This window comes from Emys orbicularis, chromosome 23, assembly GCF_028017835.1.
Source record: "Emys orbicularis isolate rEmyOrb1 chromosome 23, rEmyOrb1.hap1, whole genome shotgun sequence".
Lineage (NCBI taxonomy): Eukaryota > Metazoa > Chordata > Testudines > Emydidae > Emys > Emys orbicularis.
The window spans coordinates 18,051,368-18,078,953 of NC_088705.1; the positions used below are offsets into that span (position 1 = coordinate 18,051,368).

At 45.6% G+C, this 27,586-nt stretch overlaps 1 protein-coding gene across 1 annotated transcript in view; it reads right to left on the reverse strand.

Moving 5' to 3' along the window:
* Positions 1-6,467: 6,467 nt before the first annotated feature.
* CTPS1 (CTP synthase 1) overlaps positions 6,468-27,586 on the reverse strand; it is a 29,574-nt gene continuing 8,455 nt past the window's right edge. The window contains exons 8-19 of the mRNA XM_065421528.1: positions 26,971-27,122; positions 22,662-22,794; positions 21,185-21,273; positions 18,010-18,104; positions 16,947-17,009; positions 16,280-16,323; positions 15,122-15,218; positions 13,717-13,772; positions 13,530-13,626; positions 12,559-12,703; positions 9,952-10,042; positions 6,468-7,882 (exon numbers count right to left, since the gene is read on the reverse strand). Of these exons, the coding sequence (XP_065277600.1) occupies positions 9,958-10,042; positions 12,559-12,703; positions 13,530-13,626; positions 13,717-13,772; positions 15,122-15,218; positions 16,280-16,323; positions 16,947-17,009; positions 18,010-18,104; positions 21,185-21,273; positions 22,662-22,794; positions 26,971-27,122 (1,056 nt within the window). The 3' untranslated portion in view covers positions 6,468-7,882; positions 9,952-9,957. The remainder of the gene's footprint in view (positions 7,883-9,951; positions 10,043-12,558; positions 12,704-13,529; positions 13,627-13,716; positions 13,773-15,121; positions 15,219-16,279; positions 16,324-16,946; positions 17,010-18,009; positions 18,105-21,184; positions 21,274-22,661; positions 22,795-26,970; positions 27,123-27,586) is intronic.

A 27,586-nucleotide genomic window follows, 5' to 3' on the forward strand; every position in this document is an offset into this window, starting at 1 on the left:
TCAATTATCCATGCCCTGTCGGGCAAATCTCATTGCCTACCAGGTGGCTTTACATTGGAAGAGGGCGGGACATATTATGGGGGGCACGCGGTAATGGGTATTATCATAAAGCAGGTCTATGATTAGTATTTAGAAGTACCACTGCTTTCTGAATATCTGTTCTACCGCCTTGGGAGCTCGGCGATGCTCAGTGGCTTACCCCCACCTTCTCACTGCCACTGTAGCCTTGGACATATTTAGGTATGGGAACTGAGCCTTCTGGAATGCTCCATAAGCAGGGGGCCTTGGCCCAAAAATCAGTCAGAGCAACTATCATAGTTTCCTGCCCATCTGAAGGGAATTAGAGACATGCCATATTGAAGGGCATGTCAACCTACAAACTTTGGCCCATGCAAGTTATGTTGGCATAAAGTCACCATAGGTGTATACTTGGTGCCTTGCATGGGTGCTGTGCATACTCACCAGGAGCACTTGTGTCAAAGCACAGTGCAATGCACCATGGGTAGGTATGCCAGTTTGCAACTTGCTCGTGTCCAACGCACTGTCTTTTGGGAAGTTTTGGCCACATATGGTGGGACAGAAACAAATCACACAGGGGTGACTGGGCACAAGGGGTCAAGTTTCAGTTTTGCAACTTTCTCCACAAAAAAAGCCCAGCTCTAGCCCATCTATTTTGAAAATCCCACAAACCCACATGGGACTTGTTACTGCCTGCGATCTCTGACAGCAGCACAGAGCCAGCATGGCTCTGCACTACTGTCATGCGCACTGCAAGCACAGGATGCATGAGGATCCTCTGGTATTTGCAGAGCTGCAAGAGCTATGGGGAACGTGAAGATTTTCTGGAGTCAGATTGCCATGGGACATGGCAAGAACCACTTAGATTGTTGGTGGTGTTCATGGAACAGCTAAAAGGGAGGTGGGGTGCTGCTTCTGGGCCTGAGAAATAAGCACAGACTGGTGGGATCACATCATAATGCAGGTTTGGGATGAGGAGCAGCAGATGCAGAGTTTTCAGATGCAAAAGGCCACATGCCTGGATCTGTGTGCCAAGCTCATCCCAACGCTCCCGAGCAGGGACTCCAGAATAAGAGCTGCACTGAGAGTGGAGAAGCGAGTGGCAATTGCACTGTGGAAACTTGCAATATTGGATTGTTACCAATCAGTGGGAAATTATTTTGGAGTAGGAAAATCTACTGTGGGGCTGCTGTCCTGCAAGGTCATTAATCGTCTCCTGCTGCACAGGACTGTGATTCTGAGCAATGTAGAAGACATAATGGACAGATTTGCAGCTATGGGGTTCCTGAACAGCAGCAGAGCGATAGATGACACATCTATCCCTATTTTGGCACCAGAGCACCTCGCCACGGAGTACAATAACAGAAAGGGCTACTTCTCTATGGTTACATAAGCGCTGGCGGATCATCAGGGATGCTTCACTGACATCACTACGCAAGAGGATAAATGGACACAAGTCAGATATCAGGAATGGCAATATACAAAAACCTGTAGGAGAACACTTCAACCTCCCTGGCCACACAATAGCAGATGTAAAGGTAGCCATCTTACAGCAAAAAAACTTCAGGACCAGACTCCAACAAGAAACTGCTGAGCTCCAGTTCATTTGCAAATTTGACACCATCAGATCAGGATTAAACAAAGACTGTGAATGGCTAGCCAACTACAGAAGCAGTTTCTCCTCCCTTGGTGTTCACACCTCAACTGCTAGCAGAGCACCTCACCCTCCCTGATTGAACTAACCCCGTTATCTCCATACTGATTTATACCTGCCTCTGGAAATTTCCATTACTTGCATCTGAAGAAGTGAGGTTCTTACCCACGAAAGCTTATGCTCCCAATACTTCTGTTAGTCTTAAAGGTGCTACAGGACCCTCTGTTGCTTTTTACAGATTCAGACTAACACGGCTACCCCTCTGATACTTCACTGACATCAACATTGGTGGCTCAGAGGATGCATGATGCTTGAATCTTTAAGGACGCAGGACTGGTTCAGAAAGCTACAAACAGGGACTTTCTTTTCTGACCTCAGATTACCATTGGTTATGTTGAAATGCCAATAGTGAGCCTAGGGGACCCAGCCAACCCCTTACTCCCCTGGCTCACAAAACCGTACACCTGCCATCTTGACGGTACTAAGAAAAGATTCAACTACCAGGTGAAGACTGAGAGCTGAATGTGCTTTTGGTAGATTGAAGGGACAATGACATTGTTTACTCCATGAGAATGGATCTCGGTGAGAAAAATACCTCACTGTTACAGCTTCCTGCTGGGTCCTGCAGAATGTGAGAGGCAAAGGCAGAAAAGTTGCTGCTGGGGTGGAGGTGGAGCTAAATTTGAACAGCCAAATAGAAGGGCTATTAGAAAAGCTCAATGGCTCAAGAAGGCTTTGAAACAACACTTTGACTGTAAGGCACAGTAATGTGTTGTGGCTAACTGTGCTTCACCTGACCTGGCAGTTTGGGGGCCCATTAGGAATTGTGCAGTGCTTGGTGCCCATCTATCAGTACAATATAGACAATGCACCTATTACATTTGTGGTGCTTGCTATACATTTATGATTACCCTATTTGTCACTGATCCTGTGAGCTGTGTCAAACCGTATAGTCATCAGTAAGTAGATGCTTCAGTACCCCGCTACCCATTCTGCAGCATATGTTGGGAACTAATAAAGATGAAACAGAGCTTTATGAGTAACAGACACTTAAAAAAAATTCTGTGCAACTTAAGAGCAAATACTTTAAAACCTTAATTAATGTATGGAACAGACCTTAGAGGGGAAGGAACATTCATGTCCATTTTAGCACATGCACATCAGTGTATGTGAAGTTGTGGTTGTCCTTGATGTCCTCTGCGGTGGAGTGGTTGTGGTAGAGATGTAGTTCCCTGGTGCCATGTGGGATAGTAGGGGGAAGGGTGTAGGGAAGTGTTATACTGGAGTTCTCCATGGATTGCAAAGGGAGGTCCACAAGAGTCTGCAGCATCTGCCTTTGCTGCTGGAAAAGCCTCATTAGGTCCTGGTGCATCTCCCTCTCCTTTTCCTGCTGGGACTCCTGGGTCTCTCCTCTCTCTACTCTTTCCTTCTCCACACAATCTGCACTATCCACCCTCTGTGCAGAGTCTGATGCAGCACTGGCTTGCAGGATCTCACTGAACAGGTCATCCCTAGTACCCTTTCTTGTCTTTATTTAGCTCAGATGGTCAGTCGGTGGGGAGGGGGAAACTTCTCAAGGCTGCAATGGCAGCAGCTGCAGATAAAACCCAGAGGTACCGTTGTCAGTGTAGTCACAACCGAAAGTGAAAATTAAGGTTCAGAACTCTTCCCTGGCCCCCTAAAGGTTTCAGCAAGACATGCTGATTGACACTTCTGCTCGGAGCGCTTGTGCGTGGCGTCCCTCCCAGCTCCAGCCACGGCAAGCATGGCCTGCAGGAAACGATGGAACGATGAGGACAGGGCAGTGGCACTGAATCCTGGCACCTTTTCCACAGGTGGTGGTTCTAGCTGATCTCTTGCTCCTCTGGGGAGCGCAAGCAGACAGCACAGCTGCTTCTGGTGTCCTGACCGTTTACTGCAATGGTGCCTGCTGACGTTATCTCTGAGTGGCGTGGGAAAACCTCCAATGAGGAGGAAGCAATAAGGCTGCCATCCCTAGAAACCTTCGGGAGAGGATTGCTAAGTACCTCCATAAATGTTTTATTGAACTCTCTCAGAAGGATTCAAGGGACAGCTCTATGTACCTAAAGAATCTGATCTGCAAGGCTTCCCCTGCCGAACTGTACAGGGGAATGAAAAGCAGATAATGCTACTTCTCTGTGTACTGCCACACTTTCTGGTACAAGTAAATTAGTGAAAAGGCAATAGCTGTGTCCTGCTACGTTGGAGGCACAGTCACTATAATGGAAAATAAATTTACATATTTATCAGAGGAACGAAACTTGCCCATGCTCAACTGCCAGGACTGCAGTGGAGTCTCATACAAGCCATGACTCATGGCATAGCTGGATCCCCTGCTTTCATGTCTCCCATCCTCCTCCTTTTCTCTCCTTGCTGTTCACACAAGGGGCATGCGACACAGGCTCCTCGTAGGTATCCACAGTGGTGTGCAGGGTGACAGTGAGGTCTCCGGCACGCAGCTCTTTGTAAAAGCAGCAGGTCTGCCGCTTGGCACTGGATTGACTGTTGGCCTCCCGGCCTTCTGATGTGCCTGTTGTATTTCCTTTGTTTTCATGTGACACTGCTGGTAATCTATGTCACACCCCTTCTCCTGCATCACCCATGCAACCTGCTCATCGATGTCCACATGTCTATTGCTGTGCCTGGAGAGCCTCTTCTCCCCACAGGCCCAGGAGATCCAATATCTCCTGCCTACTCCAAGCTGGAGTGCATGTGGAGTGTGTAGTTGGCTGAGAGCCAACACCAGAGACCTGCTAAGTGTGCTCACCGAGCTAGATAATCAGGAAAAAGCATTTCAAAAATTTGTGGGACTTTAAAGGATTGGAGGAGTTTTCTGGTCTCCCTGACCCCTGCGCAGTGGAGTGCACAATTGTGACCAGAAAGGTCAGCATAAGGCAGTGTAGGACAGTTGCTGGAGGGCTGTTAGGGTTGACATTGTTAATGCAGTGTTTACTTTGATGCTGCATCAACCTCAGTACAGCAACCATGGTTCAACGCTGCTCAGGGAAGTAGTATCATTATGTCTGCATAAAGGGGCGCTTACATCAGTGGAAGACAAATTTAAGCATATGGACATGCAAGGCAGTTTATGTCAATCTAACTTTGTAGGCCTAAGAGAAGGGAAAGTACACATAGGTTGAAGGTCACGCTGACAAGGAAAATAACAGCTGTTAACTACATGGAGAACAGCAGTTTCACACTAACATCAGTCAAGTATTGAAGCTTTGCATTATTAGTATGTGAAAGGAGAAAAGATTGAGATCACATGATCAATGCTGTCCCCAAAGTGTTAAGGCACCCATGAGTGTCCCCTGTCCCCCCACCCTCTCAAATCAGGTGCTGAGTAGTTGCCTGTAGCTGTGATCTCATGCAGTCAGCATGAAGCCCAGGCCATAGAGAAGCAGGGTGGATGGTTCAGGGCAGTACTCTTCCCTCTGACACATAACTCGTGTGGGGCTAGGACGTACACTGTCCAATGTTCATAAGACAAAACAAAACTGGTCCACTTCTCATTAAAAAGCCCAGAACCCTGTTGTGCAGGAGAATGGGTATTAGGAACAGAGTGCTGGACCATTTCTTCTAATTGTGCCTAGCTGATGAGTTCTGAGAGTAGAGCTCTGCAGGGCACTGCTGAAAAGTTGCCATGTTTTGTGGTAGGATTGGTCATTCTTCACAACTGGGTGATCAGAGGTGCCCTTTGTAACTGGTTAAGTTAATCAACATGGGGTTTTGCTGCTCTACAAAAGCTGAATGACATGGTTAGCACTGGCTACTTTCAGCCCAGCTGCAGCTATGGAGAAAGCAAGAGTGCTCCAGTATTGGAGCATCTTATGTATGGAGTCTACTAAAAAGGGAAACTGACCAGAAAAGTCCAATCTTCATCAGGAAAAGCTCATTGCCCTAAGAACCAGGCCCTAGTCCCTGATTCCAGTGACAACTCCTGTTGATTTGAACTGGGACCAGAGTTAGGTTCTCAGCACTCAAGGGCTGCAGCAGGAAGATAAGCCAAGCTGAGGTAGATGAGACTGGCCATGCAATGGGAAGAATAATAAAGGCAAAGATAGGGAAAATCCAAAACAAAAAGAATCACAGAGGGCAGAGAAGTGTTGATTCCAGTATTTGGGACATACTGATAATGATAAAAAGCAACAGAGGGTCCTGTGGCACCTTTAAGACTAACAGAAGTATTGGGAGCATAAGCTTTCGTGGGTAAGAACCTCACTTCTTCAGATGCAAGCCTGATAATGATGGTGCACTTGAACTGAAGTTCTGCTCCGTGGTATCAGTAGGGCTGCACTAGGTGTATTTTAGTACCAAATACATCCAGCATAAAAAAGGTGCTTACCCTTGCTAACTAATCCAATATATTTGAGGCTATGAGGGTGGAGAAAGTTACACTTAAATATTACACCCCACACTGCTTTGGTCCTTTTTCCTGAAATCTGGAAAAAAACATGGTAGGCTCTGAGGTATCTATTAGACATTTTATGACCAAATTTTTAATTTTTCAACCAATATAATATTATTAGAAAGGAAAATAATGACACACTGATAAAGTGAGATCACAATACTAAAGAATTAGTCACTTTATAGCAAGTGTCTATTTCAATATATAGATACCAGATGTGTGTGTGTACACACACACCCACCCACCCAACTGTCCTATAATAGTAATGGCCCATACAAACCACTCCAGGAATTCTTACCAAAATTCCTCTCAATAAGATGCAACCTTACAATGGAGATTTCTTAAAATGTTTATTTCAGAACAAAGCCTGGAGGGCTGCGAGTGTCATGAGGACACACTATTAAGAAGAGTTTTCACACTGTTAGAATAGAGTTTTGAATGAGTTTGAGAGTCAGACAATGTAAGGGTTAATACTCAATCAGGCGAGACACAGGCACAGCTTTGCCCAAACTTTAATGAACTGAAGAGGGTTTAGGACATATGACACAATACAATAAAGAAACTAGCTTCCTTTCTTCTAACTTGCTGAAGACCAAACTTTGTTTCTCACAGTGGCAAAAAGGCAGAACAAAAGGAATGACCCCATTTCACCCACCCCCTCCTCAGCTCTGGCAATTTTGAGAATATTGTTAGTGGGCAGTGCACATTTAAGGACTAAGCCAAATAATACTGTAGGCAAGTTGCTTAGCCCAACTTTTAGGACAATGGCACTTTTTATTGCATTCAGGAAGATGGACATGACAAAGAGGCAAGGGAAAGTTTCCCTTTAATTTAAAGTGTTAATAAAATATAGCACCTTAAACTTTTCAATCCAAGGTGAATAGCAATGAGAGCTTTTAAAGGCAGCATCTGAAAACAGTTCATCGCGTTCTTTTCTATACCACCCCCTTGATGCAAGGAGTTAAGATTTCCCAGCCCAAGAAGCAGCACCAGAAAATGCTGGCATTAAAGGGCTAAAAGTTATGCCTCATTCAGACAAAGATGGGGCTTCCTGACATCGTGGCATTTTTACATGATCTCAAGTTAATTACATCCCTGCAGAGTGACATGTCACAGTTAGGATCAGAGTTGATCATGTTCATGAACAGATTAACTCTTCTGTTCCAGGAACCAGATTTTCCTGGTCATAAGTTCATTGCTAGCACTGAAAGCACAAAAACCACCAGTGCCAAAGAGTTTTAAATAGTAGTTTTAAAAAGATAGGCTGCATAAAGCACAATAAACTGACATCCCACCTTTCCTAGCTCAGCTCAAGAGCTGAATGAAGAAAGCCCCAAAATTTGACCTCCTGCAAGAAGTTCAACTGTATGACCACATGTGGTGCTTGGAGAAAGCAGCCCAAATACCAAGTGTCTGAGACACAAACTCATGCTAGTATTACCATGCATTAAGAAGCATGTGCGACTGGATTCTCCAGTGAAACTAGAGCCTGTTCCAGCATCTAGCCTTCCTGCTTTCATTCTCAGAGATAGTCATAGCTGCAGAAAAGGCCCAGAGCTGCATGCGCCATGGCAAATGCTCCTCGGGGAGTTATAAGGATTGACAGAGGGGAACATTCAACAAAAGACAGCGAAAATTCAGAAAATAAAAAGGGACAAGATTGTCATAAAATTATAAAAACATAACTTAAGAAAGCCCATAGCTGACAGCGTTCAGGCTATTGCTGTAAGAAGTCTAGGAAGTCTAACAAAGACTCTGCTCCTCTTCTAGTGAAGATCCACCTGGACAAATAGAGAAAGGGCAAGAGTAGGAATTATTGAAGAACAAGAGCACCGGATTTGAAGTGCACAGTGGATTCCACTCCGCCTGCAGTGGTGTGACGGTCAGTGTACTTGCACCTCCCACCCCCATAGGAGTATGACATGTAGTACCTACCTCACTAGGCTCCTCTTCCCCAGAATAATTATGCCTGCTAGCTTATAGGGGGCATTATGACAATTTAAAAAAAGAAATGTATCATCTACCCCTTTGAAAGCAAGCTTGTTATACAAGACAGCACTAAAGTAAACTAGAAAACAAACACTGCAGAGCTGAAGAATAAAATCAGGATATTTGCTCCCTTTGGCTAAGCAGTATCACATCTTATCCCAAGAAGCAAAATCCTGATTCCTTGGGCCAGTTATTAAAACAAAAAATGACAACTGAGTTAAACCCCAGTTTATGTGCTATTGTCCCCACTAACCAGGCTGTGAGGGATATCAGCACAGAAATAAGTACAACGGCCTCTGGGAAGTCTTTGTATTTCCATTGATGATCTCCTAGAATGTGGCATCACAAGCACCAGAAGTCTCAATGCGATCCACAGTATCTGTAATATCACAGGCTTTCTGAGATACTTTCAGTGACTCAAGGCACCAAGAAAACTTTATGGAGGGAAAAGTGTTTTAAAGAGTATTTCTGTTCCAAGTGCCATCAATAACCTTTTTAGGGAAACCTACGCACATTAGTCTGGTAATTTTCTGACACACTTCACTTTTACACTGCAGTTCCTTTGAAATGATAGCTACTACGAGGAAAATAACTATCCTGATCCTATGGCTTTAAACAACAAAAATCCTCCCTCATTCTTGCAAATACTACATGTACGTGCACAAATTCTGCTTAATTTATTAGAAAAATACCAAGTACGCCTACAGGATAGGTAGAAAGTCATAGCTGGGAGCAATGGAGAAACTAACTACACCATGTTCAGAAACCAACTCCAGGAAGAAAAAGTGACTTCACAAAACCAGTTACAACAATTTTGTTTTCCTGCAGAAGCTTGAATTTTAGGACTTTAATGAGAAAAAAACTGAGGTTTTAGTAATGACAATAAACCCGATTTTCACAGCTGCCTAGCATCTGCAGCTCCTATCTGAGTTGTGAGAGCTCAGCACCTCTGAAATTCTGGTTCATTGTTTTGACATGGGAACCTGTAGTCAAAACAGCAGCTGAAAGAGTGATAAAGACACCTTATCTGCCTTTAAATAAGAAGCAAACAGGCAGATGAGCCTATAGATAAATACATGTGATCAAAGCCTAAGCAGGCTAATTACAGGGCTTTTTTTCCTTCCTTTTGAAATGTTTCTATACCACATGTTTCTAAGGTAAAGGTTTCCTCATCAAAACAGCTTTTTAAATCCTCAGCTTCTCTCTCTACTTGGTGTAAGGTCTCAGGGCTTGTCTTCACTACCCGCCGATCCGGCGGGTAGCAATCGGTCTATCGGGGATCAACTTACCGCGTCTAGTGAAGACGCGATAAAATCGATCCCTGATCGCTCTGCCGTCGACTCCGGAAATCCACCACGGCAAGAGGCGGCAGCGGAGTCAGCGGCAGCGGTCGACTTTCCCCCGTCCTCACAGCCAGGTAAGCCGACCTAAAATACGCAACTTCAGCTACGGTATTCACGTAGCTGAAGTTGCGTATCTTAGGTCGGACCCCCGCTGTAGTGTAGACCTAGCCTCAGATAACGGTTCTATAGAATTAAATCTAGTAATTGATTCCGAGAGTCTCTTATTTCAAGAGTGCATAGTACATTTATTATTTAAAGAAAAAAACCTCCTACACACCTTTTTGTACTTTGCTGTGTGCCCATTTTTCTAAGAAAGGGGATCAGAACCAGCGACAGCGTTTCCAGACACAAAAATACCATGCATCACTCAGAATGCAGCTGGCATATATGCATGAGCAGTGCAAGCTGACTCACGTCGTGCCAGTATTTTCCAGACTGATTTGAAGAATTCAGATGTCAGGAGGGAAGGAATGAACAGATAAAGGAGGAAAGAGACTGACGTCATGTTTTAACATTACCAGGAATTAGTCATGATTTACTGATGGGAACTTCAGTTCTGTGATCTCTGAGTCAGGCGAGCTGCTGCCACTTCTATCGCTGTAGGTGTCCCTGTAGAAGTCAGATAGCTTTAGGAAAGGGAAGATCTAGCGGAGATTACACCACAGGACTAGCCAGGCAGCCTAGTTCAACGGCATTTGTTGTTTTATAGTGAGCACAGACCCTTTAGAGATCAGTCTGCACATCATGAGTTAGTGGGAGCTGGCTGTAAGCGTAGCAGATTGCGGGTTCTAGATGACACTCCGCTGCTCTTGTCTTTAAAGGCAGGGATCATTCCATTCAATGGTTTTTACTTGCTTAATTTTGTGGAACAGCCATCAGTGGCCTGGCTGGCCTCCAGGAGCCACCACAGCCTGTCCCCAGGCACTACACAACCAGAACACCAGGGAGCTTGGCCTTTATTTACTTCTGAACAGAGTTTTTTGAAACCTGAAACCCTGCATGAAAGGTTAAGAATTTCTCCCAAGAGAGAAGTGCAAAACCCAGTAGGACACGTGTCAAACAAAGCATGTTAAGACTAAAGTCTGCAGTCTCTATGGGAATGAGGCTAAATCACAATGACATGGTTTCAATGTAGGGGTCTATGCATTTCAAAAGCTATTTAACCCTCTTCATAAAGGCAAGCACTGCCCCAGTGACATGTCAGATAAGCTAGCCAGAACCTTCAGTATAACCCATTCTACTGCAACCCTTCCAGGGCAGAGGTCCTGCTGCCTTTAATCTGGAGACAGAGCTATTTCATAGGAGCTTTGAAAACTCAGGAATGAGAAGAGCTGTAAGACAGGCACAGGCACCCTATGCGCACGGTCAGCTCCCCCAGAGCACATGCTAAGCATGGAAACACATTGTATGTTGGTGCAATGAAATACAGACTCAGCACCAAGAGGTGAAGTGTTTAATCAGCAGTAAGTTTAATGACCCAAGATGTTTCAAGTTACTTTTTCCCTCCCCACAGCAAACCGACTGGCATCGCCTGTTCTCAGTGCAGCCATTCCCAACAGCAGGCTTTGCGAAGGGAAATCTAAGGCCTTGTCTACAGCGCGGGGGGAGATTGATCTAAGTTACGCAACTTCAGCTACATTATTCACGTAGCTGAAGTCAATGTACTTAGATCTACTTACCGCAGGGTCCACACTACACCATGTCGACTGGAGACGCTCTCCCGTCGACTCCACTTGCGCTTCTCATTCAGGTGGAATTCAGGAGTCGATGGGAGAGCGATCTGTGGTCGATTTAGCGGGTCTTCTGATGCTGTAGACAAGCCCTAAGACACGTCATCTCAATAGTCTCAAGGTCTAGATATTTCGCCTTTACATTCTCTTTGTATTTTGGTTATGTGCCCGCATAGTTCAGAGATTCAAATGAGCAGGGTTGGAGTACGACTGCCAGCCATTTCCAGGTACTATTATAGAATCATAGAATGTCAGGGTTGGAAGGGACCTCAGGAGGTCATCTAGTCCAATCCCCTGCTCAAAGCAGGACCAATACCCAGACAGATTTTTGCCCCAGATCCTTAAGTGGCCCCCTCAAGGATTGAACTTACAACCCTGTGTTTAGCAGGCCAATGCTCAAACCACTGAGCTATCCCTCCCCTCCTCTCCTCTAACTGCTGTATGCAGGATCCTTGCAACTCCACCCAAGAGCTTCAACGCTTTTCTCATTGCAGTACACTACTGGGTCCACTTGTGAAGGACACAGCTTTTCTTGACACACAGTAACTTGTTCCATGTGCTTTCTACTGTGCTTTGCTCAGTTATCAAGCGGTCTCTGCTGCCTGCTGTGCCCTGCAAGCATCATTTCCCTGTGTGTCTGAAGGACACAACTGCTTCACCTTTTAAACCAACAATGTCTGTTGATAAAGGGAGATGTCACCAACCAAAGGGTGGACTTTTTTGTATATTGGCCACATATCTGCTGTCTGTATTTAAGAGTGCAGTACACGGGAATAAATGGGAGTAGGTATGTCATTAGAAACTTATTCCAGCATATCAATCCCTCTGCAAACTGGGTCAACAAAAAGCCAGAAAGGAATCTACTCTTACTCTGGACCCAGCAAGAGGCCAATACAGAGAACAGTTTGGAGATTATCTAGGCATGCTACCTAGGCCAACAGTGGTCATGTTATGCCTGGTAATTGTTTGAGTGTGGGGAGGATGCCAGCAGCTGTCCTTACCTTACGCAAGGGCCAGGCCCAACCGTAATGCCTGCGCACCCCGGCATACCCGTTCCCCAAGGAATGGTACAACATGCATACCCCTTGTTCTTTGCAAGCATCTGATCCCCCTTAAAGGTAAAACCTTCCAAAGTTCTGTGTTGGGCAGAAGGACTCCACAGCCCCCCATGTAGGCCAGAGTCTTCAAGGCACAGTCTAGCCCAAGATGAAGGAGATGAAAGGAGGAATGTTGAAAGTACGCACTTGATGCCTTTGTGCCAGACATGCTGGGATCCCCATTCCTGTCAGGTCATGGAGTCCCCAGCCCTAGCATTAAAGAGTCAGCCATGGCTCAGTAGAGAGCTCTGTACTATGGAAAGTCGGGCACTGAACTAGGATATTAATTCAAACCTACCTGGGTGAGAGTCTGCAGCCCTTCTGTAGATAATGTGTGAGCCTCCCTGCAGAAGCCAGCAGGAGGCCAAAGTACGGGGGAGACGGCTTTATGGGTCTGGATAGGAACTCTGGGTGATACTGAACACCAACAAAAAATGGATGCTCTAAGAGAAGAGAGGAAAGCAGGGAGTGTGTCAGGTTAATTCTGAATAATGAGTCTCTGAGAAGATCATTGAGCTGCCACATCTCATGTTGGAAGGCCTTTCTGGATAACCTCCTCACATCTCACAGCTGGCATCTGCTGCTGACAGTTTAGAGCAGGTGTTCTCAACCTTTTTCCTTCTGAAGTTCCCCCAACATGCTATAAAAATTTCACAGCCCACCCGTGCCACAACAGTTTTTCAGAAGATTAAAATCCGGGACCAGCATTAGGGAGTAGCAAGCAGAATAATTGCCCAGGGTCTCACGCCACAGGGGGTCCCATGAAGCTAAGTTGCTCAGGCTTCAGCTTCAGCCCAGGGTAGAAGGGCTTGGACTTAATCTTCAGTCCTAGGCAGCAGGGCTTGGGATTCGGCTTTCTGCCCTGGGCCCCAGTGACTATCGCTGGCCCTGCTCTCTGGTTTATTTGGGTGGACCCCCTGAAATCTGTTTGCGACCCCCAGGCCCATGGTTGAGAACTGCTGGTCTAGAGAACATCATTAGGATCTGAGCTGCACGGCCAAGCTGACAAACTCAGGACCTCTGAGTTCCAACCCCAGCTTTGGTTCCTTCTGTGCTCTGGGAGGTCACCTCCTTGCTCTGTCCTTGGTATTCTTCTGTCCTCTAACTCCTAACGGTCATTATTATTTTGCACTTCAATAGCTCTGTTTGGGGAACAGACTTGAGATATTGAGATCTTGCCCTGAGCCCATAGAGAAGCTGCCATGTCAGACAAAAAACTCTCTCCCTGACACACACACCAACTCCCAACACAGCTGCTCAAGTGCTCACCTTCCAACTCAACCACTTCCATTCGCTCTCCCTCCACATCCTGGCCTACGAATTTCAGGCCCTGCTCTTCAAAGAAGCATTTCAGTTCTGGATTCACCTGAGGAAAAGCAGCAAAGTACACATGATCTCTCATGCTCATGCTCTTCAGTAAGAAAGCTTACAAACCCCAGAACACACCAACTGATACCTCAAATCTGTGTCTGTGTCTCTCTTCCAAGAAGTCATGATCTCCATACAGTTTTCCTGCCCAGAAAGAGAGGACCTTTTACATTCTCCTTAATTACATCCAAAATCATGGTAAACTCCACTTGATGATGTTTCTATTCCTCTTTAACCAATTAATGTATAACCCCAGCCTGTTTCCCCACCATCTTCCCCCTGTGTTATCCACAAATCATGCAATCTGCACTGCAGCATTGCAACTGAGCATTAGCCAGCATTAACTCCTAGGCATCCTGCCACCCAGTGGAATTTACAGACCTGAATTAGGTACCTAACTCTGGGGAGCCTAGGCACCTACGAAAGGGATTCACAGAGAGCTGAACTGAGAGCTGCCTAAATCAGCCAACAGAAAACACTGAGGAGGAGGAGGAGCAGGGTCTAAGCCCCACCCTCAGAGGTAGTCAGTCACCTGTCTTCACTCAGTACTCACAGCTGTGAACACTCTCCTGGAGTCAGGCACTTGGCCAGGTCAGACCCCCTCCCCATTACTGCCAATAGCTGAGGGATTAGCACACTCACCTGTGATCTGGGAGACCTGTTTTCAAATCCCCACTCTGCCAGTTTTGGAGCAAGGACTTGAACCCAGGTCTCTCACATTCCAGGTGAGTGTCCTAGCCACCAGGCTATTCGGTGAGAGTCTCTCTCAATCTCCCTTGCTGAAGTTGTTCCATTTTGTATAAATAATTAAATATGCATCGGGCCTGAGAGAGAGAAGGTGAGAAACTGACTCTATAGTCTGGTGGTTAGAGCACTCCCCGGGGATGTGGGAGTGTCAGGTTCCAGTTCCAGTCCCTGCTCCAAATCAGGCAAAGTGGGAATTCAACCCTGGGTCTTCCACATCCTAGGCAAGCCACCGGGCTATTTGGGTATCATGGGACAGAGACATGTGTCCCCCCCCACGTGTGTTCTGAGCACGCCTACTGGATCAGGTCCCACAGGCGAAATAGGCGAGGAGTGCCTTGCCTGAGAATGGTAGTAGGGCTCAGGTATGAGCTAAGGCCCCAACAAGCAGAAACTTAGGCATCTATGGAATTCAGGCATCTACAGCATAAGGCAGCAGCTGAGTATCTCAATGGCACCTGAAGTGACAGTTATGGCTTAAGGACCTTTGTGGATCTAGCCCAGAGTGACTGGTTTCCACCAGAACCTACTTCTTCCGCAGCACAAGGGGGCTGATGTTTCACTTCCACCACAGAAAGTCTAAGGAATGCCTAGCAGACAGTCTTAGCCATTTTTTTTTTTTAAAGCATTAAACAATCTGGCTAATTTTCTATCTCTCACTTCTGTCCCACTCGACACACTGTGTTCTCATGAATCATTTCAGACACTAGAAGGACCGAGAAGATATAGCAGTAAAAAAAATCCCATACTCATGATCGAGTTCTTGGTTTGGAAGAGGGTTCTCCTTTTGCCAAGCCTCATGGTCCCACCCATTTGCCCAGGATTATGTTCTGGCATGTCTATGACCTAGGGGAGATTATTAAAACAGTGAACTGACTGAAACAGGAAGAAAAAACCTGAAACAGGATTCAAATGCAAACATCCATAGGACAACGTAAGAAAGACAAACAGTGAAATCTGTCTTAAGCAGCCACTCCAGGGGCCCAGCACAATCAGACATTTAATTGAGGTGTTCTTTTAATGAAGACGCAGAATTGTATTTGGTAGGTTTGGCGATATTTCGGGGCAGTCTCAGTATAGGAGATAACAAGGAGTCCGGTGGCACCTTAAAGACTAACATTTATTTGGGCATAAGCTTTCATGGGTAAAAAACCTCACTTCTTCGGGAGATAGTCTCATAATGGTGGTATCTGTACAGATCCCAATGTAATCAGGGTAATAGGATTCTAACTGCAAAACTGAGTCACCATCAGCATGTGGTGGCTAGACTTATAAACTCGATATTTTAAACATACTCCTTTCCAGAGTCGGAGAGAAAGGAGCACTGTAAATTATTGTAGCCGAGGTCACAAACAATCCCAATACTTTGGGTTGTTGACTGGCTTACCTAGCTGAGGTTTTTATGGACTTGCAGCCCTAGTTCTGGGTGGACAGAGATTCAGTTGGCTCAAGAAGAAAATGTATGAAGTTAATGTTTAGGCAGGTTAATATTTGGCACTGTCACCATTAACTTTCTCTCTGTTTGGTCATATCCACCATTCCACTATAAATTTTGTTGATTGCTCTGTAAAAAAGTCATCCATGCTGAAAACTGCCCTTTAAACGCTCAGGAGTAAGTTCTTTGTTTTATAAAAATGCATAGATGGAAAAAACCCTGTGTCTGTACATTCTACAGTGTGTGAACCCGCTGCCAAAAAGATGACAAATTGACTTAAGGTAAACCAAACTAGGACATTTACTTCCAAAATAAAAGTGCCCATACACAGACTTGCACCAAGATGTCGAGATGTAAGTTCCAATTTCAGATATTTCAGTACAAGTTTGATTGGCTTTATCTACGCACAGAGAACACTTCTAGCTTTGAAGGGGGGTCAGAACAAGCCACATTTGAATCACACCATACTCACCACTGGATGAGTCGTTTTGGGGTCAAATTCTGTAGAATTGGCATCTGTAAAATGACATTCTTAGATTAGAAGCAAGAAGTCACACACTGAATATGAGTAACATAGAAATGAATCCCACTCCCACACTCATGTGAGCAGTACCAACTTATGAAGGGACCACTTGTGAGAGCAGAATCTGTCCCAGACACCAAACAAGCCCAGATGTATTTATTAGACTTCTGAGAGAAATATTTCTGAGTCTAGGTAGAAGCTGCCATCTTCCTGAGGACAGCAAAATCATTTGTGACATAAGCAGTATGGGAGACCATTATGAAAAACCGTAAATCAGTTTCCAATTTGCCTTAAGCATCAGAAAAAAATGCTTATTTTCTGGAAATTGAACCTTTTGTTTCACATTTTAATTCTAACTAGCAAGCAGATTTGAAACTGGATTACAGTATTTTATAGTATATTTTATCTACGGTGACAAGTATCTCCTACCTGGCTAGCTTTCAGCTTGATGGACTGAGCAAAGTGGGTACAGTTTTCCTTTAAGACTGGTTCTTGGAGACAGATTTTTCCCCAAAAGCCATCTCCAACCCACCAAGAATGGGGAGTAGTTACAGCCATCATCCCAATTAATCCATTAATAACCTGAACTCAGAAAGTTAGTTATCACTGTAATTACCTTGCCAGCCGAGAACACTGCGCGCAAACTCCACAACTGCAAGCTGCATCCCCAAGCAAACTCCTGTAGAAAGAGCAGAGAGTATGAAAGTGACACCGGGTAGTGAACTGTGAGGGTCTCCCAGATCATGCAGTAATGCAAAGCTCTGCACTTTGGCACCTGCATAGAAGTCTACAACACACAGAAACATACTGATTTATAGAGGAAGCATATCTTGTGGCTACAGCACTGACTGGGACTCAGACCTGGGATCCATTCCCTGCTTTGTCTCAGACTAAGTGAGACTTTGGACAATTAAATTGATCTCTCTGGGCCTCAGCTGCCCATCTGTAAAATGGGGATGATATTTCCTCTCTCACATTACTTGTCCATATGGTCTAATTCAATTGTAAGTAAGAATCTCTGCCCAGAACAGCAAAGTGTAAAGCCCAGCACAATGGAGTCCCCATCTCATTTTGGGCCCTATGTGCTACCTTAATACAGATCTTAACTTCTTGATCGACACTGGCAGCAGTCATTGATATGCCAGGGCTGCACTGGAGAGTAAGGTATCTTCCTTTAGTATATGGAGTCAGAACACAGTGGTTTAAAAATATTTATATATATATTCACACAGTGTCACACAATTGTGAAACAAGAACAACGTTGAATGCCGTACTGGTCTCTCTGTTAGTTTCTCTTATCTTTTCTCATTACATGCATGCATTCCGAGAATTAAATCATGGGGGAAATTATTACAATCAACCACATCCAGAAGAAATTCAAGTTTCCTTGGGAATATTAAAAAACATTTTAAATGCTGCCTCGGTGCTCAGTTAATTTTAAGTGTTAGTCATTAGCTATAGTATAATATACAGAACACCTGCATCAAGAGAACACTATGGGGTTAAGAAAGCATTAGCACGTAACAGTCTAAAGCAAGAGCTTGATTGATCCACAATAGAGATGTCTCTGATCAGAGGGCTAGGGTGGGATTCAGATTTTGGATGTACACCTGTTGGCTCCTTGCTTCCCTCCTCCCCCCATAATTACTTCATACTGTCAAATATGTTCTATTTCTCACCTAACAAGGGCTTTTTCTGTTTTCTTGCCCAGGAAATAGCTTGAATTTTCCCTTCTGTTCCTCGAACGCCAAACCCACCTGGAACCAGGACTCCACTGTACAAGGGAAGGGGAGGGGGAAAAAAAAAATCCAGCTACATGAGACTTGCAGTTTTCTATACCCTCCAAACAAGTATTGCAGCTCTTCTGCTTTAAGACCTTGGAGTTACAAGACCTGACCAATTCATTTTACTACCAAGATTTCTTTGAATATAACTGCGTGCACAGTAGTGAAAAGCCTTAAGGTGCTTATAAATGACAAAGAATATCTGTACTAAAATAATCTGATGAATGGGATTAAATGACAAGACTGCCTATGACAACAGGGGACTGGACTTGTTGACCCAAGAGGTCCCTTCCAGTCCTGTCTCCCAATTTTAAGATGTCTCTGTGAGAGCTGTAGGATTTTGTAGGCAAACACTTGTCGGAGCAACATTTATAAAAAAAAGTCTAGTTTCTATGTAATAAATCTCTTTGGACAGACAAATATAATATGGGCTGTAATACAAGAGGCAGTGTGGCCTAGCAGACTGAGCACTGGACTGGGACTTAGAAAATCTAGGTTCTATTTCCAGCTCTGCTACTGGCCTAGTAGGTGCTGTTGGGAAAGTCACGTCCCTGCTCAGTGCCTCAGTTTCCCCATCTGTAAAATGGGGACAGTGACCTCATTTAAGAGCTACAGATGAAGTGTGCAGTGTAAGTGGTAGGTGTTGTTATTACTGCTGCTCTTCACATGATCCGAAAGAGCAGGACGATGTATGTAGAATAGCATACGTGCTTCACAACAAATATCTGTTAATCAGCCTATTGCAGGCCTGCACAACATGCGGCCCGGGGGCCGCATGCGGCCCGCGTGGGCTCACTGTGCGGCCCGCGGGGGGGTGAGTAGGCAAGCGGCGGGTGAGGGAGGGGGGCTGAGTAGGAGAGCGGGCGGGCAGTGGCGGGGAATGAGTAGGCAAGCCGGGCGGGTGGAGGGCTGAGGAAGCGAGTGGGTGGGCAGTGGCGGGGGGGCAGGTGAGCCGGGGGAGGGGGAGCTGAGGAGGCGAGTGGGCGGGCAGTGGCGGGGGGTGAGGAGGCGAGCCGGGGGAGGGGGGCTGAGGAGGCAAGTGGTGAGTCGGTGGCTGACCTGTTCTACTGATCTGGTCTGGCTCCCATCCCCTCTCCCAGGGCCGGCTCCAGGCACCAGCAAAACAAGCAGGTGCTTGGGGGCGGCATATTTTTAGGGGCGGCATTCTGGTGCCGGCCATCATAGGTGCCGACTCCGGGGCATGGGGAGAAAGTGCCCTCGCCGCCCCAGCTCGCTTCCGCTCCACCTCCGCCGCTGCCGCTCCGCTTCTCCCCCCTCCCTCCCAGGCTTGTTTCGCGCAGCAAGGCTGGGAGGGAGGAGAAGCCAAGCGGCGGGGCGCTCGGGGGAGGCGGCAGAGGTGAGCTAGAGCGGGGAGTGGTTCCTCTACCCCCCCATTACTTCCTGCGCCCCCCCACCCTAGCTCACCTCCGCTCCGCCTGCTCCCCTGAACGCGCCGCCGCTCCGCTTCTCCCCCCTCCCAGGCTTGCCACGTGCGAAACCGCTATTTCGCGCAGCAAGGCTGGGAGGGAGGAGAAGCCGAGCAGCGGGCACTCAGGGGAGGCGGTGGTGGTGGAGCGGAGGTGAGCTGGAGCGGGGAGCGGTTCCTCTACCCCCCCATTACTTCCTGCGCCCCCCCACCCTAGCTCACCTCTGCTCCGCCTGCTCCCCTGAACGCACCGCTGCTCCGCTTCTCCGCCTTCCCTCACCTGAGAGGGAGGGCGGAGAAGCGGAGCGGCGGCACGCCCGGAGGAGCAGGCGGAGAGGAGGTGAGCTAGGGCAGGAGGTCACGGGGGGCCCGCAGGAAGCAATGGGGGGGGGGGGAGAAATGCGGCATGCCGGAGGAGGCGGCGGTGCTGGTGATTTGGGAAAGGGGTTCGGAAGGGGTGGAGTTGGGGTGGGGCCGGGGACAGAGGGGCACGAAAAAGAAAGGGGAGGCGGCCAAAATCCTAGAGCCGGCCCTGCCCTCTCCAAGGGTTGCAGCTGTCTGGAGGTGCCTGCCTTCCACACCTTCCTCATTCACACCTCATTCATTCAACAGGGCAATTGATTACAAAGTGGGGGGAAGATCTTATTCTACTTCTAGCAAAAAGACATTTTTCTTTTATCTTAATTATACTACCTTAGGGGCCTGCTATAACATATTACCAAGGTTCAATACTGCTGTTTCGGTAGGGCGGCGCTGGGGAAGGAGGGTTTTTTCCCGAGGGGCAGGTGGCGCGGGTGTGTGTGTTTCGGCGGCGCTGGCGCTGGGGGGGTTGTTTCCGTGGGGCGGGCGGCGCTGGTGTGTGTGTGTTGTGTTTTGGGGGGGCTGGGTGGCGCTGGGGGGGGGGGTTGTCGGCGCTCGGAGGGTTTCGGCCCTCAGCTGTTTTCTTTGGAGTAATATGGCCCTCACCGCTTTACGAGTTGTGCAGGCCTGGCCTATTGCTTAGAGACAAGTCAACTAAATTGTAGCACAACATGTCCCAACTGCAATCGCAAAAAACACAAGGATTCTGCAGGTGATTCTTTGTATTACTGACCAATGGCAGAAAGTGGATAACTGCTTCCCAAATAACTGATCACTAGTCATGACCCACCACTGCTCGCTTGGCTCACACCACCCCTTCCCTGCAACCTAGTCTCTCCCTTCCTCCTCCAACATCCCTCTTTCCTACAAAAAAAAAAAAAAAAAAAAAAAAAGATCTGATCCCACATTTGTACCCTCCTCTTTCTCCCAGCTTTGGCCCTCCCCTCAATCCTCACCCTTCCTCATCCCACTTTTTCCCCAGTGGCCCTTTCCATGCCTCATGCTGCCCCCACCCTTTCTCCTTCTCCTCCTCAAAACCAGCCAGTTGTACACATAGCTAGTCTGTGTAATCGCATTGCTATTGCTGTCCCTCCCTCCCCGATTTGTTTGTTACAATTACACAAAATTACATTGTAAACTCCGCAGGACAGGGGCGCTCAGTGCACAGCACAATGCGGGGAGGGTCCCTGAGTACAACCGTGTACGATCACTTAGAAAGTGACAGCAATACCAAGGGAAGTCAGATCCTCTTTGAGGAAAGGCTTAGGGTTATGAACTGCTTACTCAGCACTACAGAGTTTCTGCCAGGCCTCGTGGTATCGGACTGGTTCTTCTTGTAGAGTAGCTGGTTCCAGGTCTGCAGAATCGATATACTAGGAAGAAATCCAGGAATAATCACAGTGAGAGAGACTGGCACAAGACCCCCCCGATACCAAACCCCTGCTGTTTAGTTTTCATTGAATCTAGATGTATGAGACTCCCTCCCTGCCAAAACAGGCTTGTTTCTTATTGTACATTTACTAGTGGTTTGCTTGGTCTGATTTTCCACCTGCTAGGCAATATAGCTTCTTGTTCATAATCACTACAGTCTTTAATTACATGTACAGACATCATGCTTTCAGGAGGTCCTCTACCTCACTGAGCAGTTTGGATGGTGACTGATAAGGCCTGAGTGGTAAGTAAGGCTGAGGTCCATAGGTTTTAGATTGCATGCAGCATATGAGCCACATTTACAATAATGAGGATAAAAAATTCAAACAAACAGTCTCCTTAACTGCATGTTCAATTTACACACTGAATGTGGCAGGCATCCAGGAGAACAATTAGACTGCATTATGATGGCACATATGAAAAAGGGTTCCAGTTCTGCAGGCACTCTTATCCTTAGCATCTCCTGACTTTGGGCAGTTTCACTTTTCTCTTCTCTCTCTTAGATAGCTCTTTGAGCCCCTGTGTACCACCTACATGCACGGGTCCCCTGCAGCACTTAGAATCCTGTGCCCACAAGCCGGAGAGTCCCCAATGACAGACTACTGTTACAAGCAAATCCTATCAATAATCCGAGAAGGGAAATGATGGAAGGCAGCCCAGCCTTTGTACAATGCTGCAATAAATTAAGTGACAGTGCACAAGACATAGTTCACTAGTCCTATTACAAACAGTGGTGCTACACACGTCTTGGGTAATACTTCATATTTAGAGGTAACATGGTTTAAAGAAATTTTTCTTTAAAGTTTCAGATGAAAGATGGCAGACATTTCAGTACTCCAAGAATGTTCATGAAGTTCAAATATGTTCCAAGAGGCTTACAGAGACAATCAGTTTCCAGCTGGTGTCAAGATCACAGTGGAATACTAGGGCAGAGTACCATGAAGCTTGACAGTGCCACCAAGTGAAGTCAGACTACCCTACAAAGAATTGGTTATAGTAATGGCTAGAGGAAATTCAAAATGAACGCTGGCCTTCCCAACACCACCACTCAGGTTCAACACAGAACACCTGAAAAAACCAGACAGTGCACATGTATTATGTAGATCCTCTGTTCTGAAAGCAGGAGGTTCGTTTGCTATTAAGTTGTATGCATGTAACAGATGTTTGGACGCTGTAATCCAAGGAGAATGAATGAGTTATTATATTCCTGGCTGCTGAATCATTCTGAAAACTGTGAGGTGTTTCCTAGATGTGTGCAAAACTGTAAGCAAGAACAATCTGGTTAAGACACAAATACTACTCCAGCTAGGAAGGGGGGAAAAAAGCATACCTTTATCTCAAGTTTGTGGTTGATGGCCAGTGCAGAGTGTTCCAAAGCTTTAATGACAGAAGCATAGGAATCTGAGAACTTGGTGTATTTGCCAACAAGTGCAATGGAGCAGGTCTCTAGCAAACGGTCATATCTAGAAACACAAAACCAAAATACAGGGCTTGTTCATTGTTAATGGGAATTGATGGGCACTGGGCACTTTTAAAACTCTGGCCTAATGGGAGCTGGCAGCTTGAGAGCCTGGCCGCTGACTCCTTTTAAAAGTCTGGCCTTTAAAGGGTTGTTATTCTGAATGAATGACAGTAATCTGGGGACTTCCATTATTTGATAAAGGAAAGAAAAATTCTGCTAAGTAGCCACAGAGAAGAATAATGGTATGGGAGAACAAATAATTTCTTACCTTTATTTCCAATTATTTTTGGTAGGTTTTAGGTTTGTTTTGCTTTGTTTTTGATGAGCTTAGTTGTACTAGGTCCAAAATAGGTATCAAATTTATTAAATAAAAGTCAGAGGAAAGCATAGTCAATTTTGTTTATCTTGCACAGTACTGTCCTCTGTGCATTCTAACTCAGTCCATTCCAATGGCTGAGGGAAAAGAAAGACTTCTAAATCCCATAGAAGTGCAGATTTCAACAGCCTGGCAGTGCAAGATGTTACATTCTTGTTTGCAGAATCTGGAAAGGCACAGGACTCTCTGGGCCTGATCCTGATCATTTACACTCACAGTGAAGTCAATGAAAGACGCAGGTACTCATCACTTCTGAAATTGGGCCACTTACTGAGGTTCCAAAATATGCCTATAAAAGTGCCTAACTTCAGGCACCCTGCTTTGAAAATACTGACCCAAGTTATTGTAAATGTGGAGAGCACAACTCTTGTCAATCTGAATCCCTCCAATCCTTCCATTCTGGTCACTCAGACACCTTTTTGTTTCGCCTTTAACAGCAGCACCCATAAATAGTAAAGGGAACATTGAAAGGCAGCCCAACTTTGGTACAATGCTGCAATTAACTGTCAGTGCACTAAACATACATCACTAGTCACATTAGTACCCAATACACCACTATGTATACTTTGCCTTTGTACAATATAAATATGCTTAGTCATATTTAATTTAGTTTTCACCATCCAGGTGATTAGAACATACACCTCTACCTCGATACAACGCTGTCCTCAGGAGCCAAAAAATCTTACCGTGTTATAGGTGAAACTGCGTTATATCGAACTTGCTTTGATTCACCGGAGTGCGCAGCCCCGCCACCCGGAGCACTGCTTTACCGTGTTATATCCGAATTCATGTTATATCGGGGTAGAGGTGTATTAGAATTCTAGAGCACTAGAATACTAAAGGAGCTGAAGAGATCTCTGAGCCATTAGCAATTATCTTTGAGAACCCAAGGAAGACATGAAAGATCCCAGAGGACTGGAAAAGGGCAAATATAGTACCTATCTATGAAAATGGGAACACAGACAACCCAAGGAATTATAGACGGTCAGCTTAAATTCAGTACCCAGAAAGATAACGGAGCAAATAATCAAACTATCAATTTGAAACCACCTAGAAGACAATAAGGTGATGAATAACTGTCAACGTGGATTTGTCAAGAATAAAACATTTGGTTGATTTGACATGCAATTCTTTGACAGGGCAGCAAGCCGTAGATGTGATATACCTTGACTTTAAGGCTTTTGATATTCTTTCACATGGCTTTTTCATAAGCAAACTAGGGAAATATAGCCTAGATGAACCTACTATACGGTGGGTGCACCACTGTTGGAAAACCATATTGAGAGAGTAGTTATCAGTGGTTCACAGTCAAACTGGAAGGGCACATGGAGTGGGGTCCTGCAGGGATCTGTCCTGGGTCCAGTTTTATTCAATATCTTCATCAGTGATTTAGATAATGGCCTAGAGAGTGTACTTATAAAGTCTGCAGATGATACCAAGCTGGGAGGGGACTGCAAGCGCTTTGGAAGATAGGATTAGAATTCAATACGATATTGACAAACTGGAGAAATGGTCTGAAATAAATCGGATGAAATTCAATGTGGACAAATGTAAAGTATTCCACTTACGAAGGAATAATCAATTGCACAACTACAAAATGGGAAATGACTGCCTAGGAAGGAGTAATGCAGAAAAGGATCTGGGGGTTACAGTGGATCCCAAACTAAATATGAGTCAAAAATGTAATATTGTTGCAAAAAAAGAAAACTCCATTCTGGGATGTATTAGCAGTAGTGTTGTAAGCAACACATAAGAAGTAAATTTTTCCACTCTACTCAGCATTGATATGGTCTCAAGTGGAGCACTGTGTCCAGTTCTGGGCACCGCACTTTGGGAATGATATGGACAAATTGGAAAAAGTTCAGAGGAGAGCAACAAAAGTGACTAAAGGTCTAGAAAACATGACCTACGAAGAAATATTGAAAAAAATGGGTTTGTTTAGTCTGGAGAAGAGAAGACTGAGGGAGGACATGCTAACAGTCTTCAAGTACTTCAAAGGTTGCTATAAAGAGGAGGGTGAAAAATTGTTCTCCTTATCCAGTGAGGACAGGACAACAACAAGTAACAAGCTTAAATTGCAGCAAGAGAGATTTAAGTTAGGAAAAAACTTCCTAACTGTCAGGGTAGTTAAGCACTAGAATAGGTTACCTAGGGAGGTTGTGGAGTCTCCGTCACTGGAGGTTTTAAAGAACAAGTTAGAGAAACACTTGTCAGGTTGGTTTAGATAATACTTAGCCCTGCCTCAGTGCTGGGGACTGGACTAGATGACCTCTCGAGGTTCCTTCCAGTCCTACATTTTTATGACTACCCTCAACCACTGTACTAGAAGCTGCTGAATCTTAAATACATCAGTGAAAATTTGAGTTAGTTTAGCTGTTTTTCTCCACTAGCTTTACAAAGTAGTTCTGCAAGGTCACTCATTTCTCACCCAGACACATGCAAAATGGATTGTATCAGTGGCCTCTATTAGTTGCACTGGAGCAGGGATGAGTCTGTATGGTAAAGGTAAATCAAGGTTTGTTCATTTAGAAGTTTCTGAAACTTACCATTTTCTTATACCTAGGGCCCTACCAAATTCACGGCCATGAAAAACGCGTCACGGACCGTAAAATCTGGTCTCCCCCTGTGAAGTCTGGTCTTTTATGTGCTTTTACCCTATACTATATAGATTTCACAGGGGAGACCAACGTTTCTCAAATTGTGGGTCCTGACCCAAAAGGGAGTTGCAGGGGGTCACAGTTACTTTGGGGGGGAGGGGGGGGTTCGCAGTATTGCCACCCATAGCTGGGTGTCTGGAGAGTGGCGGCTGTTGGCCGGGCACCCAGCTCTGAAGGCAGCGCCCCGCCAGCAGCAGCGCAGAAGTAAGGGTGGCAATACCATACCATGCCATCTTTACTTCTGCGCTGCTGCTGGCAGCAGCTCTGCCTTCAGAGCTGGGGTCCCGGCCAGCAGCCGCTGCTCTCCAGCTGCCCAGCTATGAAGGCAGTGCCGCCACCAGCAGCAGCGCAGAAGTAAGGGTAGAAGTATCCCAACCTCCCCTACAATGACCTTGTGACCACCCCCCATAACTCCTTTATGGGTCAGGAGCCCTAAAATTACAACACTGTGAAATTTCAAATTTAAATAGTTGAAATCATGAAATTTTCAATTTTTAAAATCCTATGACCATGAAATTGACCAAAATGGACCGTGAATTTGGTAGGGCCCTACTTATACCCCATGGAACATACAATGTTGAAAGCTTCAGTACATGCCTGGATGTTGACTAAACCCTGACTTCATCATTTCCCTAATGGCAGGATGTGTATTACCCTGCTCTCCACAGGGGTACTAATATGTGCCAGGGAGTCCAAGACAGAAGACACATCAAGAGACAGCTGCTTTGCTGGGTTGGAAGTGAAAAAAAGAAATAATGATATTGTTGTTGAAAAGCCTCCTAAACATGCATCAGTAATTTCTAGCAAGGCTGGCCTGTTCAGAATAAAAAGGAAAAATCCTAAAGCACACATTCCTGTTCCCCTTTACATTATTTTAGACATGTTTTGAAGTAGTACCAGATTACAGGCAAAGGATACAGTTCTAAGGAACTCAGTAAATAAACTGCCCAACAGTATCTTAGTTCTCTGTGTTGTTGTTGTTTTTAATAGTTAACGATCTAAAAATAAAATGTATTGTTGTGAAAACAGACATGGAGTTTTGGGGGAATTTGAAACACACGCCTTCTGGGGAACCATTCCCCAGCTGACCACTGAAAGCCAGGGCACAATCCAATTCCAAACTATTCCCGATTGTGACGCCCACCTGTCAGCCATCTCCTTCCACTTCATGAGCATCCTCCTGGGCTGCTTCTCGATGGGAAGGTCAAGCCTGCGGCGGAAGTAATCAACAACTCCCTGCTCCTCTAGTAATAGAGGAACCCGGTAGATGGAAGAGACATCATGAACACAAATGACCTGTTCATAAAAAGTGAGGGTCATTAAAATATATCCATATGTATCTACAAATGATCCTAGCAGAACATCAGACAACTGGACACTACTACTTCTTTCTGCCTCCAGAAGACAACTGCGTGATCATTTAACACACATTTACTCAAAATGAACAAAAACTGATTTTGAATTCAAACAGTTTATAAGAACATTCTTCCTAAATGAATGATCTAGCCACAGCAGCTAGTACTTGCTGATGGCACCTCATAAAAAGTGCAACTAAGTAGGAAGTAGGAATGAGCAAATCCAGTTCCCACTTGAAGGCACAAGGAAGCAGAAATCTCAAGACAGTCATAAGGTAAGATCTACTATTTAAAATAATAAATGACATTGTAAGCCAGTTCCCAGTGACTAAGTGTGCACTTTACAGAACACCCAACACAACTTGGCTGTCCTCATCCTTGGCTGTTTCAATAGAGAGACCACTG